Source organism: Gymnoscopelus microlampas (genome assembly GCF_963454915.1).
Source record: "Gymnoscopelus microlampas genome assembly, chromosome: 1".
Lineage (NCBI taxonomy): Eukaryota > Metazoa > Chordata > Actinopteri > Myctophiformes > Myctophidae > Gymnoscopelus > Gymnoscopelus microlampas.
Window position 1 is genome coordinate 24,079,934 of NC_139962.1, and position 17,310 is coordinate 24,097,243.

Below are 17,310 nucleotides of genomic sequence, written 5' to 3' on the forward strand. Positions count from 1 at the left end.
ATGACACTATTAGAAACACAGATACCCAGTCCAAGGTTCAATTATTCCAACTTGAACAAAGGAAGTGATAAAGTTGTACTAGCACCCTCTTGAAATACTGCGCATTAGACAGGTAATGGAATTAATTTACCCACTCTTGTTGACATCTAGGACTATGCTCCTATACTACAATCACAAACCACCACAGAACTTTTCAGGAACATTGAGCCCAAACTAGATCTGATGTGGATAGAAAACCATGACTAGATTAATTCCCGTTCAACTCAAATCAGTCTCATTCCTGTAGCAAGCTCACTGGGAGTCTTTAGGTTTCCTTCAGTTCTTTTTAGTCCCACAAGGCGGCAGCATTGAGTAAAATGTATTAGTATAGTAGATTGTTGATAGACAGGCAATGCATGCCATCTATTCTTTAACTGTATGGAATACAGCTTTCAGGCCCTTCAGCTGAAGAAAATGTTTAGAGCACTTTTAAGTCCAATCCATTTCAATCTTTATTTTATTCAGACATACCATTTACAACAAAATACTGTCTTTTTAACCACCCACCAATGTTTGTTTTCATGTCATTGTTGATTACAAAAACAAAAATCGTGAGGTACCACTTCTTACATTGCATTTCACTGAAAGCTCATAATTATGAAAATGACGTTTCCCCCTCCCATTCTCTGAGACCACAGAATCCAAACCAGTCTAAATAAGGAACAGCATTATGCAGATATGCTATAACTCATAAAGCAAGAGGACAGGGCTTCCATTAGGAATTACATAGGGGGCGGAGAGCCATCCATCTACAACTGCATCTATAGTGGTGAGCCATTGATTACCATCTGTTTCACCCTCTGATACCTGCCAGTGCAGTACACAGTAAAATCCTCAGTGTTGATCTATCCAATTGTAACCGAGTGTGTACAAATGTGTACCAAATGGACCCTTGGTTTCATTTGTACCCTCTCAGAGTTAAATTAACACTGAGGATTTGACTGTGTAAAGGAACTGGGCCAAGAAATCTGAAACCACATATTTAGACAGCTGTATACTCTCACTGAATAGATATAAAATAAAATGAAAAAGCAGGTCACATACAGTCAGTCTGCAGAGGGATGTGTGTGTGTGTGTGTGTGTGTGTGTGTGTGTGTGTGTGTGTGTGTGTGTGTGTGTGTGTGTGTGTGTGTGTGTGTGTGTGTGTGTGTGTGTGTGTGTGTGTGTGTGTGTGTGTGTGTGTGTGTTTTTCTCCAAGATAATGCTGAATTCACTGAAACAAAGTAAACACAAAGGCCTTTTTGTTGTTATAAAAGGTAACAAATGCTAAAACAATAAAAAAAAGAAACACTGATCCAGTCAGCCTTGCCTTTGAGCCCTGACTCTCACAGCCCTACTCTCTGTCATGGGGCTAGTAGAGGAGCTTAGGCAGCCAACGCACTAATCCTATCCCACCTCCAGTTGGGGATTGTTGGGAGTGGAGGGGATCTGCGGCCACTAGGATTGGGAATCCACCAGCAATAGGCTGGATAAACAAGGATCAACCCGGGATCAAGCAAGGAGGGAGAGGTCTTGGATGTAGAGAGACCGCTCGCCAACAGACAGGGTTATCGTCCCTCCAAAAGCAGCTGTGCTAGGGTAGTGTTTCTCAACTTTTTCACGTCAAGGACTCCCAAATTAACATGTTCTGTATTTGGCCACAGAGCCCCTTCTACAAATATTTTGTGCCAGGGACCCCCATACAAGATTTGAGTTGTTAAAATGTTTCAAAAACATTCAAAAACTTCAAAGTGTTCTCATGATTTTTTAGGGATTAGGGATAAAGTGGTTAAACTGGTTTTAATGCTGTATGAAGTAAACACATTTCACTGGGGACCCCCTGGAACCCCCCGAGGACCCCTGGGGGTCCCCGGACCCCACTTTGAGAATCACTGTGCTAGGAGATATGAACCAACTAGCCAGATCTGACGTGTGGCAAAAAGGCAATAGCACCTTGCATAGCATAGCAACTGTTAGACTCTTAGAAACACTTGTGGGAGGGGAGGAAGGCTGACCATATGGACCGATTCAAAAGCTTTGATTTCTGCACTTGAGTGTTAAAGTTTATGACCTGTACAGGGTAATGCATGTCAATATAATGGTAGTGATGAGAATTATACTTCATGTTTTCCCTTGCTTCCATTTACAGAATGAGCAATCCCGGGCCGGAATAGGCTACCTTAAGGTCAGCAGTACAGTCAAATTTGTGAATGCACTCATGTGTTTTCTACAGGTCCCTCGTACACATGGTCAGGTTACTTGAATGAGGCACGCACCGTCCTGCCTTTCAGTGGCTGAGGGGGCCTGAAGTTGTTCTCCATCCGTATCCTCTGATCCTCCTCCTCACCATTAAGCAGGAGCATTCGGAACTTGCCCATCTGAGTTAGGAGACAACAATGTTTAAGCATCAATGGGTGGTGTGGGTCCCCTTATGCCCATTCTGGACATGTCGATACTTCTACCAGTCTGCACAGTTGAAGCATTTCCAACCCCTTTTAGAATTTTCTTAAGACCAATGTTGTGTGAAGACTGCAAAAAATCAAAAAGCAACCCTGTTACATAAAGGCTTTCCCCTGCTGAGTGTTCTTGGAAGCATTTCTCAATTAAACCCCAGCAAAACACTTTTACCCATTCAGTCATCCATCCATCAGGATAATCAGCTGGAGGGGATCAAAGGCTTCAGCCCTGGAGTCCTAGGTTGTGGGCCCAGTCGCCTAGCTTTACTTTCCACCCCCATCCCAAGGCATGTCAGGGACATGGGTATGCAGACAGCATGCTTATGGCTGTGCCCGAGGTGACTCTGTAATTAAAACGTCCCATTCCCAATGGACAAACATGGAGAGAAAACTGGACAAAGAGCAGAGCTGGCCCGATAGGCAGTCACTTAGGGCATCATGACAGGATTTTTTTCATTTTTATTTTGATAAAAGAATCTACACATTTTTGATAAAACACAAAATACTAAAGAGCAGTTTTGAGAATTACCAAAATAAAATGCACCCCCCCCTCTCTCTCTCTATGGGTTTTAGTTTTTGCCCTGCCGTGTTCTCGCGTGCCTGCAGTGCGCTCTGCTTTGATTGCTCTCAACTGTTTCATTTGTACACAGAGTTAAATGAACATTGAGAATTTTCACTGAATAATTTCTCTTCCTTCACTCGATGGCCTGCACAATTTCTCACTCTCTCTGGCAACACTGACGAATGAGTACATGATAGAGTACAGTAAAACATTGCATGTGTCGTGCACGTAATAAAGCATAACAGTACAAATCGACATATTTCAACATATTTCCTTACCCAGTATTTTAACTTTTTCTAACTTCTTTTATAATTTGCTAATTTTGTGTCCAGAGGACTTGATGGGTGGGCATATGAGAGGAAGGATGAACAACAAGGTGGGGAAGCCAGGGTATCACTTGAACGTTTGGTGTTGGCTATTCACTAGTTTAATTAGGCAATAAGTTATTAACTGTGGCCACCACGTGAATATGGCCAATGGCTGAAAGCACGTCAGTGCCAGAGATGCGCTCTCTGAAAATACCAAAAAGTAGCGTGTGATTAACTGAGCTTCAAAGTAGACATGATGGGTATGGTAGAAAGTCGTTACAGTAGTTATACAGTACACCATCCTCAGATCCAGGTATGGGTTGTTTTGCTGACATAATGGCATTTCTGACCTGCTGATGAGGCTCTTTCAAACCATAATAGTCTGTTATCCCTTTATTTTATGATCATTTGAACAACTGTGTGTTCTGAACAGCTGAGTGGGCCATTTCAACACACGCCATTATTTTGCCGTTGAGATTGTGGGAGGTTGAGATTTGGGGTGAGATACTGCGGGTTAAGTGTGAGCCTAAATGTAGGTGTGGTGTTTGTATAGTTAAGTTGTAGAGAGTTTCTGGTCAGCAGTGTGGAAAGGGCTGCTTAAAGGAAGCCAGAACTTCCACCATACTTTCTTTCACTGTCTCTGATCTCTTACAGAACGGTTATATTTTTAGGAAAGTTTCAGTTCTCCCTAGACTGAAATATGGAGAATATAAGAAACTGAGCACAGTTTACAAAGAGCAGTGATTGGTTTCAAATAGTATCAAAATATTTATGGCTTTCTATAGATCATCGGTTTTCTACTGAAGGAGTGAAGGTTTCACATACTTCAGTTCAACCACACAGGCAAAATCACTGGAGGTGCAGGGCTGGGTGATATGGATGGCCAAAATCAAATAACACAATATTTTTGACCAAAAAAGCTGAGCTACAAGCTCACAACAAGCCGCCTTGTGAAGTGTTTTCAACCAAGTAATTAAAACCAGGAAAAGACATCCCAGAAAATATCTAGTCTTACATCACAATATCATATCACTAGCCAGCCCTATAGAGTGTGGGACGACTCGTCACCATGGGGGGCGTGGCATAGTAGCTGCAGTCATACTTGAGGGGGGCAATGTTAAGTCAACCTGTTTTATACCCCTCAAAGATGTCCGCCGATACCAAATGACACTTGTTGACGCCCCCTTCAGGATTTTTGCCACGCTCTATTGGACCCCCTCTAAAATGAGATGCTGTATCTCAAGGGGCTATCCTCTCAATACATTCTGACCAAAATTCTGACCCTACTCACAGGATATGACATTCATGAAATATATGTCAGGGTGACTTCTTCATGACTAAAGCCAAAGAAATTACCCAATTTCACAGATATTTGTCTGTTGCTTTTCATAAGCTACAAGAATGCTTCAATGCCCTTTTTTCTTAGAACTTTTGTGGATTACGTTGATTTAACTTGACCTCTTTTAGGATCATTTTTTATATGTCTATGTGGTGAAGTGAACGGGGACTAAAGACCAGTGGCGTCCCCAGGATTTACATTTAAATTTAAACAGGATTTACCCCCCGCCCCTCTATTACCCCCAAAAAAGAAATTTCAACTCATTCGAAAATCGGCGATCGAAAACCGGCGAAAGTGGCCGTTTTCAAGATGTTTTGGCCATTATTTCTGGAACGGAAGGTCCAATCTGCTCAGTTCAAAGCTTGTTGGATGCGTGACTTTGAGGACATTAAGCACCTTTTCGGGTTATTTGTTTTTTTTAGGCGGGGCGAGATCTTAGTTGGGCAGCCGACCGCCTGCCCTGCCTCTACAGTGGGTACGCCACTGCTAAAGACCCATGAGGGAGGACAGGTATGGGGATTGTTGAGTGTTTTTTCATGTCAAGTATTAACTTAAAGCTAATTGTACCATCCTTTTCTCTATGTTGGGTGTTAAATGTTATGTCGGGTGTTTGCATTTGTACTGTATTGTTTGTATTTGTATGTAGGAAAAGAAAAAAAAAGTACTGTACTGTACATGGTCTTTCTATAATTTATTTTTGACCAAAAAAGCTGAGCTACAAGCTCACAACAAGCCGCCTTGTGAAGTGTTTTCAACCAAGTAATTAAAACCAGGAAAAGACATCCCAGAAAATATCTAGTCTTACATCACAATATCATATCACTAGCCAGCCCTATAGAGTGTGGGACGACTCGTCACCATGGGGGGCGTGGCATAGTAGCTGCAGTCATACTTGAGGGGGGCAATGTTAAGTCAACCTGTTTTATACCCCTCAAAGATGTCCGCCGATACCAAATGACACTTGTTGACGCCCCCTTCAGGATTTTTGCCACGCTCTATTGGACCCCCTCTAAAATGAGATGCTGTATCTCAAGGGGCTATCCTCTCAATACATTCTGACCAAAATTCTGACCCTACTCACAGGATATGACATTCATGAAATATATGTCAGGGTGACTTCTTCATGACTAAAGCCAAAGAAATTACCCAATTTCACAGATATTTGTCTGTTGCTTTTCATAAGCTACAAGAATGCTTCAATGCCCTTTTTTCTTAGAACTTTTGTGGATTACGTTGATTTAACTTGACCTCTTTTAGGATCATTTTTTATATGTCTATGTGGTGAAGTGAACGGGGACTAAAGACCAGTGGCGTCCCCAGGATTTACATTTAAATTTAAACAGGATTTACCCCCCGCCCCTCTATTACCCCCAAAAAAGAAATTTCAACTCATTCGAAAATCGGCGATCGAAAACCGGCGAAAGTGGCCGTTTTCAAGATGTTTTGGCCATTATTTCTGGAACGGAAGGTCCAATCTGCTCAGTTCAAAGCTTGTTGGATGCGTGACTTTGAGGACATTAAGCACCTTTTCGGGTTATTTGTTTTTTTTAGGCGGGGCGAGATCTTAGTTGGGCAGCCGACCGCCTGCCCTGCCTCTACAGTGGGTACGCCACTGCTAAAGACCCATGAGGGAGGACAGGTATGGGGATTGTTGAGTGTTTTTTCATGTCAAGTATTAACTTAAAGCTAATTGTACCATCCTTTTCTCTATGTTGGGTGTTAAATGTTATGTCGGGTGTTTGCATTTGTACTGTATTGTTTGTATTTGTATGTAGGAAAAGAAAAAAAAAGTACTGTACTGTACATGGTCTTTCTATAATTTCCCTATTACCTATGCTGAATAAAAAAATATATATAAATAAGAATGCTTCAATGCCACATGGCTATGCCCTTGTCAGCAAGTCACCAGTTCGATTCCCGGCCGGCCGGACCACTCTTGCTGTATGTCATTCCCCTGCTCTCTCCACATTTCCTGTCGCTGTCAAATAACGGCTTAAAATGCCAACCCAAAATTTGCTGCATCTTCATTGCAGACAAAATGACACACACTGACCTGTTTTTCAGACACCATGATCGGTTCCTTCAGGACAATCCAGGTGACACTCTCATGGAGCGGGGGAGTGGTCAGTGACCCCGGATAGGTCCAGTAGTGAGGGCTGCTGGGTAGGAGGCACTTCGGGTTGAAGCCTTTGAAGTCTGCGACGCTTCCCTGTGGTGGAAAAACAACAAAAGCTTTATGCGCATGCAATAGAGTTGATCATAATAGGCATGGTAATAAAAAATATGAGATTAAAAGCTCACTCACCTTGAACTTAACCATGTACAATGCATCTGTTATCTTGTGGAGCCATCTGTGATCATCTCCTGTCTAACAGTAAAATACCAGTGTTTTGTTTTTTTGTATTTTTGTATGATAATTAATTTCATTTCATTGTCTATTGATAACAGCTTGTTTTACAGAGCAGAAAACTTTTTTTTTAACCTAAATTAGCAGCCCATAATAGTAACATATGAACAGGCTCCAGCTAACACTATAAGGTATACTTAGCAGAAAATCAAAATAGTGTTTAATAGTGTTTCGAGAAGTTGTAAAAAAACACACATCTATTTGGAATGGTTATTGCGAAAAAAAAGTATAAGTGAAAGATTATATCAAAAATAACTTTTGTTTAATTGAAAATGTTACACAGGGCTCAATGCTTGGCCCACTCTCCATCTACAAACTCACAACTGCGTCCCATAAAGTGTAGATGGATGCAGGAAGTACAGTAGGACACAGGTATTAAGTGGGATGCCATACAGATGAACCTCTTACCTCTAAAAAGATGCCAAGGACAGCAAGACCATCCGGGGCTGACACTGCCTCCCCAAATGACTTGTACTTGGTTGCATTCCAGTGTACCAGATGAAGCTAGAGTGTGAATAATGGAAACAAAGAAATAAAAAGGTGGATTGTTACAATTGAGCTCCATTATTCTTCTTAATCTACATCAAGTGTCCAAGAATACCGGAGTTTAAGAATAACTAATGAGATACAATACCACCATTTGCTCAAGTACCTATGAAAAAGGGCGCCATGTTTTATATGTTGGTATTTTAATTAGTTCTGTATAGATAGATAGGCCTTTATTGGTCCACAAGAGAAATTTAGTCGCACACGTATGTGTATGTATGTGTATATGTCCATCTGTCTCTTAGCAAAATAACTCAAGAACGGATGGGCTGATTTTCATGAAAGTTTGTGGGAGATCACAATCAGGTTAAACTTATATAATTGGTCATAGAGCAGGTGCAGAGCAAGACATGTTGTGTGGGCAGGGTTTGCACCTCCAAGTACATTCTCATTCAACGCTAAAATAGACTAACAGTCTATATTAGGACTGCAACTATTGATTTACTATCAATATAATTTTTTTGTGTCCTGCAAAATAGTGAAAAATAGCAGATTTACAAGCTCACAATGTATTATGCATTGTGAGCCTGTAGATCGATTATTTTCGAAGATTTTTGCCCATAATGATATGGCCAAAATAGGGATGCCAGGATAGAAGTGGTTCACGGTGGGGGGATTAGTTTGATTAACTGTTGCACCTCGAGTCCATTTTCATTATTTGATTTGTAGAAATTAATCTTTTTTTTTTCTTTCAAATTTTGCATTGTCTTCATTGGCTGTGGACTTTGCATTGTTTTCATTGCATTCATGTGACGTCTCTGTCAAACACATAAGAGACAAACTCACTGTGACTCAAAGCTTTCACACTGACCTCAGAGGAATAACTCTTTCCGGCTACGGTGTGCTCAGAGCCGTGACAACCCTTTCCACCCCAGTGGAAGTGGAACTGCTTCAGTCTGTAGGCGTTGTCAAGAGGACCACCTTTAATCACTGCACACACACACACACATATTACTATCATTGTGGGGACATTAAAAGCATTTTGTCGTTAAAAATGTTATTCTTAGGCCCGGACCACTGCCGTCGCAGGTTCGGGTCCCGATCCCGGCGGCCTTTGCTGCGTGTCACTCCCCATCTCTCTCTCCCCATTTCCTGCCAGCCTACTGTCCTATCAATAATAAAGGCATAGAAAGCCCAAAAATAAATAAAAAATAAACCTGTTGGACTGTATTCCATTTTTTATTATTTATTACAGGGAATGAATGACAGGTTTGACCTCAGCAACTTGAAAAAGAGACGTCAGTCTCAATGTGGTTTTACTGGTTAAATAAAGGTTATAATAATAATTAAATGAATTCAACAACCTAACATGCCTCATGTAATGTACACACACGCTTTTTTTCTCCAACACTTGTCAAAGTTTTACAGACTCACTTTGGCTTTTGACTCTGTGACCAGTAAATGGTAAATGGTGCATTTATATATAGCACTTTTATCCAAAGCGCTTTACATAGATTGTGCATCACATTAACCCATTCATACACCGATGGTGGAGGAAACCATGCAAGGCACCTCCAACCTGCTCATCGGGAGCAATTAGGGGTTCAGCGTCTTGCTCAAGGACACTTCGACACTAATTCTGGGGGAGCCCGGGATCGAACTGGGAACCTCACGGTTGCCATCCGGCCACTCTACCCCTGAACCACTGCCGCCCCCAGTACAGAAGTTGGACTGAAATTTGTGATCTACTGTAAATGTGTGTATTCTGTAGTCTCGCATGGCCAGACTGTAGCCTCCCACAATTTTACAGTCTGGATTTTTCGGGAGGTGTAGTTCCCGACTCTATATAGCATTCAGAGATTGTGGAATTGTTGTCTGGCTACGCGAGACTAGTATTCTGTGACTCGATAGGAATGCCTTTTCTCAGATTTCAATAACAGACTTGAGGATTATGTGACATGAACAAACCACAAACACTCCTAAACAACCTAAACATTTCAGGCGCCTTCCTTTCCTTTTTGGGCAGCATGATTTTTGTTTTCTATTTGGCAAAACAAATCGCAGCATCAAAGGATTACCTTCCGGTCACCAATATTGATATAACAAAACAGCAAGAGATTTGTGGTGTCGCCACTACACTGGACTTGACCTTATTCTCTCTCCTCTCCGTAGTAAGCCTCAAGTCAGTCAACACAGCAGGGCATCATCATGATTGTCATGTGCCCATGCGCCATTCATTAGAGGTCAATGGTCGTTATTGACAAAGCGCCTTTGTCACAGTGACTCGGGTGACAGCATATTACTGTACCTAATCCTGTCTGTAACCACAACATCACCTAACCTAACCTCAAATTCCCAACCCTAAAAGAAATATCCACACAAGGTTGTTGATTTATACTATACTTGTGGGGACTATTCCCTAGCCTGGTAAACCACCCATCGCGGAAATCGCATAAATGAAATTGAATTCCGCGACCGGGTGGTTTACCAGGCTATTCCCCACAATGAACACAAAGCATCTTATAAGGATGGTATCACCCAGACAGCTTAATATACTAAAATTGTGGGGCGGGCGCACACTCACACACACACACACACACACCACCCTGTGTGGACTACATTTAAATCCCACTATCTAAGCACTAAGCAGAGACATATTATGAGTGGACAGACACATATACCAGCCAGTCAGTAGAAATTCTCAGGCACAAGCTTCAGTTTGAGACAGTCAGATCTTTGTTAAAACCTACATTTCATTTAGTTCCTTTTACAAAGGTCATTTCATTTCAGCTGTATTGCCCTGTGTGGTGTATTGTAATAAAACTAAAGTGCACATTATTGTGCAGAGCCAATCAGACCTATGACCAGTGGCGTCTAAAAAAATACATATTGACAGGAAAGACGCAGAGGAGAAAATAGTGACATCAGTTGGGGCAGGGCAGTCAAGGCCACTGTGGCCTAAGGCCAGGGCGTAAAACTAAGGGCGCACGGTGGCCATGGTCTTCATGGCGTCCAAGAAATTCCTGCCCTGGCTATGTCCAACCTCTTATAGGCAAGTAAATAGGAGGCTTATTGTCTGTATCGACTGAGAACGAGGGTGTCTGTCTATCCCCTTTTGAATGCACTAGACCCCTGGGAGATGGATTGCTGAGGTGGAGCGAAACACCAAGTACGTAAGCACCCAGTGCGTGCTAGGGCACTCACGAATAGCGATTTTTAGCATTAGACTTATTCGACCTATAAGTATTCGATTGATCAATTTGATTATTAAAATAAAAAATTGACGACTCGACTCAAGGAATGGGAGTCGACGTCAGGCTCCTCGCCCGACACGTCGACTTTTAGGGGACAGCCCTAGCCTCACATACAGTATGAAATGATTTGACAACAATCAACCATGAATGGATTAGGAAAACTACCAACACCAGAGCTCACAGCTGCGTGTCTGCTGTAGAAAAGCCACTGATTTATTTTATTTTATTATAAAGATATTTTTTTTTTGAATAATCGACTTTGATGTACAGTGGTCGAATAGTGGTTATTCTTCGATTATTCTGTTAATGCCCTACGTACCACATGTTTTAGTCACAAGTTAAAATGTATGGTTCGGTATTAATTGATAACTCACTTTACATTCCATGGTCCTTCCTTATTATGAAGAGTGTGATTTTCTCACCGACCATCAGGCTTGGGCGGTATCAGGATATTATGGTATGCCAGGGTATTTAGAAATTCAGAAGGGATGATTTTCAATACCGTCAAAAATACTAGATAAGGAATAATGACAATATTGCCACATACAGTATAACTTTATCTTGAGATGACTTCTTCCAACAACAAAAGCAGTTTATTAGCCACATGAAATGATTCAACTGCTAGCCTGCTAGTCTTCTCCGTGCTACTTATTGTCTCCGCCAGGCCGAAGGCATGGCGAGAGAGTATGTTTTACCCTCTGTCCGTCCGTCCGTCCGTCCGTCCGTCCTTCTGTCTGTGACCAGCTAATCTCCGCCACCGCTGGCTCGGTCGCTGTGAAACTGTGCACACACACTCCCTGGATGCCACAGCAGAACCTCTGCCCCACATTTTTTAGATCAGCCTGTCATAGCGCCACCATGAGGCCGACTTTTGCAAAACACATTTTTGGATATTACTCCTACAGATTTTGTCCAAAAAACACGCACATCAGTACACAGTATCTCTATAGTCATGTGATCAACAGGGATCTGTCCGATTTTCGAGATTCCATCCTGATTGGCTAAGATTGTCTCCCAAAGTTTGCAGGATTGCTCCGTTTTGAACACAATGCCTGAAATCATGGACGCAGCTTGCAATTTCCGTGAAATTTCACACGTACATTCCCACTAGGCAGAGGAAGTAAATGGCACATTTAAATCAGCCTCATGGTGGCGCTATAACAGGCCAATTTGCGTTTTTAACTATAACTGCACCGATCTGCCAGAAACTTTACACGCACACTCTCTAGAGGCCAAGGAAAAACATCTGCGCTGCATTTTTCACATTTGCCCTTTATAGCGCCACCAGGAGGCCGACTTATGTAAAACACATTTTTTTATATTTTTGTTTCTTTCTGGGCAGCACTTTGGGCAATCTTTGGTTGTATATAAATGTAATCTATAAATAAAGTTTGATTTGATTTGAACTGCTTCCTCCTCCGGGCTCCTCTGTGGGCAGCACTCAGCTGGGTGAAGCTGAAAACAAGTTCACCAAAAAAAAAAAAAAAAAAAAAAAAAAAACATTGAAGACCCTTGCTCTACGGCACTGTTTCTCAACCAGTGAGTCGGCACCCAAGAGCAGGCAAGGGACCGTAATATATTGGGCATAGACTTCTTGGTCAAAATGAAATACTCCAGTAAAGTAAAAATACCTAAAAAGTGTACTTTGAACTTGAGTACTGTACTGTACAATTAGACCATTGTCTATCCAAAACTAGATATTCAACTTGATGTTCACAGATGGAAGATAGAGAGAGAGAGGGGAAACCTTTGGAAAATGTATTTGTTTCCTTGTCACGCAACCTTACATGCTTCACACTTGCAACATGGACATTCTGTACAGCATGATTTACACAGAGTTCTCTCTCTTGACAAACTGGATATTTGACTTGAGTTCATTCAACCTCCACCATCAGTTTGATTCTCTTCCTCATAAGTTCACGATTTCTTCACCTCAACTGTGATGTATTTATCAGTGCCCGTTTACTTATCTTTTCCACCAGCTATTAAACACCTGTTTATTTTATTACATTTCATTTTATTGAATGGAGGTACAGGACAACAGTACAGGAAAAACAGCATGTACAGTACTCGTTCATAAATAAATAAGTATATACACATGAATCTATTCCATGTTCCATGGTTATAGAGCCTGCCTGGGAAGTCAGAGGTCCCAAGTTTGAGTCCAGGCCTCAGCTATGTGTCAAAGTATCCTTGAGCAAGACTTGAGTGAGTGTGTGTGTGTGTGTGTGTGTGTGTGTGTGTGTGTGTGTGTGTGTGTGTGTGTGTGTGTGTGTGTGTGTGTGTGTGTGTGTGTGTGTGTGTGTGTGTGTGTGTGTGTGTGTGTGTGTGTGTGTGTGTGTGTGTGTGTGTGTCTGTGTGTGTGTGTGTGTGTGTGTGTGTGTGTGTGTGTGTGTGTGTGTGTGTGTGTGTGTGTATATACACACACACACACACACACACACACACACACACACACATATTGACTTGAGTAAACTACAAAAGTATTGGTATCAAAATGTACTTAAAGTACCAAAAGTGAAAAGTACTCATTATGCAAGTTTTCAAATGTATAAACATCTTTTGAAAATAGCTGATCTACAAGATCACAATGTGTCACGATGTGACGCATTGTGAGCTTTTAGACCGGCCATTTTCAAATGGCCGAAATGTATATAGAGCTGAAGTTGTTAATGTATGTTTTGAATCAAAATCAAAATCTAAGTAACAAGTAACTAAAGTTTTCAAATAATTGTAGTGGAGTAAAAGTACAATATTTGCCTCTGAGATGTAGTGGAGTAGAAGTAAAAGTACTGAAAACTGGAAATACTAAGTACAGTAGGCCTACTTGAGTAAATGTTCTTAGTCACTTTACACCACTGCATTTTTGTACTTCTATTGTTATTAAGTTATTTAGCTGTTCCTGTCGTATTTTTCACACTTACTGCGGGCTGTGATGACACACAGGGATCAATAAAGAGTAGCTATAATTTATGCACAATAAATGACAATGCGGAAATTTGAGGAAAGTATTGCAACAGCATGACTTTATCAACCTACAATGAGAGCATTATAGGTTGACTAGATACCCAAACTAGATATTAAACTTCATTTCCACAGATGGAACAAGACGGCGGTGGGTTCCAATTTCCTTTAGGCAAAACTCAACAGACTTATTTACTGTTGCCAGTTTCCTTCTCTTATCCACCAGTGTGTGTGTGTGTGTGTGTGTGTGTGTGTGTGTGTGTGTGTGTGTATCATAGTCTATAGACACTCCCCTTTCTGTCTGGTTCAGCCTTTCTCTGTGTTCCTACAGTTCGTTACCCATTTATGCATTTCGTGGGCAAGCTAAGAATATACAGTCTTATCTGGCCACCATTACATCAACCTAGTAGTCTTCACTCAGGTAGAAATGTCAGCGAGGTACTTGAATCACAGAGTAGTTGTGTCAGGGTATTTATACTTTTACTTAGTAAAATACTTCTTCTACCACTGAGTTTTAGTGAATGACAATTTGCTTACTCAGCGACAACAAGTGTCTTAACCAAACAGCCTCACATTTCAGGGCTTATCATTGATGGTAATGACTGGGTGGTAGACATGGATCCACCCAATGATAAGGGCAAATAGGATCATAATAACCATGGAGATCACCTCATGTTATTATACATCTGTCCCAGCAGACACACTCTCATAGAGTTAACTGCCGCCTTCACTTTCCTCCATCATAATCAGAGGGTTATCTTTACCCTTTGATTAGGGTGGGTTATGCACATGCACTTTATGCCTTCTAAATTTACACTGCTAATCCCACCTTTCAGGGAGATATTCTGTAGACACTGATTTTATATGAGGTTTATCTAAGCCCCCCCCCCCCTCCTCCAGGCCAGGTCTATAGTGCATGCATCCCAAACCTGTGACCTATGTCAACCACTGTGTATAAAGCTCCTAATCCATAATCCATAGATAGCTCAATTTTGGGAGTTGATTTATGTCTGCAAGCTTTCAGTAGTATAATTATGCCTAAATGTGAAAGTTGATGTGCAAATTGTCACATGCATGAACAGACTGGATAAAAAACATTTGAGATTTCCAAGGAATTACTCTTAATCACAGAGAATACACAAGCCAATATCAACTACCTTAGTCATGAAGCAACTTTGAAATTAGAAATAGCGTAACCTGCGTAACTTATGTAACCCATTAAGACCGAGAAAGCATCTCTGGCATTTTAGATTTCTTTGGCTATTCAAAAATAGCAGATATACAAGCTCATAGTGCGGCACCGAGGGGAACATGTGTCAAAGCTTGTGTCAAAGGGGGGGGGGGACAAAACATTTGAACAAAACATTTGACAAATGTTGACTTTAAAAGAATATATATTCAAAGATGTGCACACATTCTCACTATTTTTTGAATCAAAACATGTTTTTTTCTTTTTTTTTTTTTTCTAAGTTGGAACTGAAAAATGGGAGGAATTGTACCGCTAGTGACGTCACGTTCGGGGCCAAATCAGTTTGGCCTGTTTTGAGACCAATTTACATAAAACCCCAGATATGCTGTGAAAGCCTGAGTGCTCAAACTGGGGTATTTTGGGGGATAGAAGAGAGGTAGGGGAGACCAGAAACACACAAAAAAGAAGTAAAAGTTAAAATTCATGGTGTAGATTTGGGATGCAATAACCATTCAGTGGTATTTCTCAGAGGACAGCCAAAAGTTGCATCTTGTTGAGTTTATACAAGTTAACACACACACACACACACACACAAAGTATAAATATTTCTGCTCACCTGATCTGTCATCCGAATCATCAAAATCCACTGTTACAGAATGTCCGTTGTTGACAATATTGATGGAGGTACAGTGGTCATAGGACAGGACAACTGGTGTAAGGGTGGCATCATGCACAGCTTCACCAGGGACTATGTCAATGGGAGACTGGCTTGTCCCCTGGGCAATGGGGAAGTTTTTATGCCATGCTGATGGACCTTTAAATGAGAAGAGTCAGTGATGAACAGTAGGCTATATTAGTAATGCCACATCTAACATTATGTGTATGTTTAGTAATGCCACATCTTTCTGTTTTAAAAGGAAATCATCAGAAAGGTCAGTAAGCTGGTCAAATATGTTTTTTTTAAAGCACTATAGCCCTAGAATGTCTGTGATCTTACACACATTTCATGTATTTCAAATACATGAAATGTATGTAAGATCACAGATATTCTAGGGCAACCAGCAAGACCTGCAGGTACCTCAATACATTTTCTTCTTGATTTCATACATGGTCATAACAAAAATAAGTAATCAAAACAAAAGAAATGACTAAAAAGAAAAAGTAAGCTTTGAATTTATCACAGAAAATAAACATTCTAAAATTAGGTCCAACAGGGTGCATTGCAAACATTGCTGAGACCTTAGAAGTCGAGCGGATTTGTTAAGGATAATCGGGCTAATCTCGCATTAACATTTAACATCTACACTGCAGCACCCGACCGTACAACCATAACACAGCTTGAATGTATGAATGAATGATGCACGGCTGTTTGAATTTAGCAGACGCTCTTTTCCACATTAACTTGGCATGAGTGCAAAGAAAACAATTAAAGTACCTATATATCTGCATATTATATCTAGGATTGATCAAACCGTATTACCGTTCTCCTCTCCGTATCCCCAGTGATTCCCTGTCATAGTAGCTTGTTTCAAAGGACTTGATCAGTGCGGATCTCACTCACAGGATGATTGACGCGCGTCGTGCGTTTTGTTATTGATGAATGAAGTTTTGTGGTGGTGAAGTGGGACGGTCAATTAGGCTGTATATGGCCACGCCCCTTAGTTGTAATTCCCTTATCTAAATCCTGATCTGACCCTGCTGTTGCTCATACACCCATTGGTGTACAATGTACATTTACCCAAGTACTGTACTTAAGTACACATTTTGAGACATATTTACTTTACTTGAGTATTTCCAACTTTCAGTACTTTTACTTCTACTCCACTGCATCTCAGAGGCAAATATTGTGCCACTCCACTGCATTTATTTGACAGCTTTAGTTAGTTACTTTGTAGATTTTGATTATTATTAAAAAAACATACAGTAACCACTTCAGCCATATACTTTGGCTATTTGAAAATAGCAGATCTACAAGCTCACAACTTGTTGGACCTGCTATTTTCAAATGATTTTTATACATTTTAAAACTTGTGAAATGAGACATTCTGCATCATGAGTATAGGCCTACTTTTATTTTTGGTACTTTAAGTATATGTCGATGCCAATACTTTCATACTTTTACTCTTTGAATTTTAATTATCAGACTTTTACTTGTAACAGAGTATTTCTACATTGTGGTATTGATACTTTTACTTAAGTAACAAATGTGAGTACTTCTTCCACCACTGCACACACCTTGTGGTAAAGCAAGGCAAGACACGTTTATTTGTACTTCAACAGCAAGACAATTCAAAGTGCTTTATATAAATACAGCATTAAGCATTAAG

General features: G+C 40.8%; 1 protein-coding gene across 2 annotated transcripts; it reads right to left on the minus strand.

Moving 5' to 3' along the window:
- Nucleotides 1-512: 512 nt before the first annotated feature.
- Nucleotides 513-16,589, minus strand: ca7 (carbonic anhydrase VII). Of its 2 annotated transcripts, XM_084056612.1 has the most exons (8): nt 16,464-16,589; nt 15,600-15,797; nt 8,448-8,566; nt 7,499-7,594; nt 6,989-7,051; nt 6,737-6,892; nt 2,295-2,396; nt 513-1,252 (listed from the first exon to the last, which is right to left on the minus strand). In XM_084056612.1, exons 1-8 carry the CDS (start codon nt 16,498-16,500, stop codon nt 1,250-1,252), a joined length of 774 nt encoding a protein of 257 aa, XP_083912738.1. In that variant the 5' UTR covers nt 16,501-16,589; the 3' UTR covers nt 513-1,249. The 2 variants fall into 2 exon arrangements, with proteins under 2 accessions (XP_083912738.1, XP_083912737.1); XM_084056611.1 differs by having other exon boundaries at nt 513-2,396.
- Nucleotides 16,590-17,310: the final 721 nt, after the last annotated feature.

What these genes read in the sequence shown, in the direction of transcription:
- ca7 (XM_084056611.1), bottom strand. Translation starts at nt 16,500, where the DNA reads ATGACAGGGAATCACTGGGGATACGGAGAGGAGAACG. An exon ending in TCCTTGGCATCTTTTTAGAG is followed by an intron (nt 7,052 to 7,498) that starts GTAAGAGGTTCA and finishes TTTTACTGTTAG; the next exon opens with ACAGGAGATGATCACAGATG. An exon ending in TGTACATGGTTAAGTTCAAG is followed by an intron (nt 6,893 to 6,988) that starts GTGAGTGAGCTT and finishes TTTCCACCACAG; the next exon opens with GGAAGCGTCGCAGACTTCAA.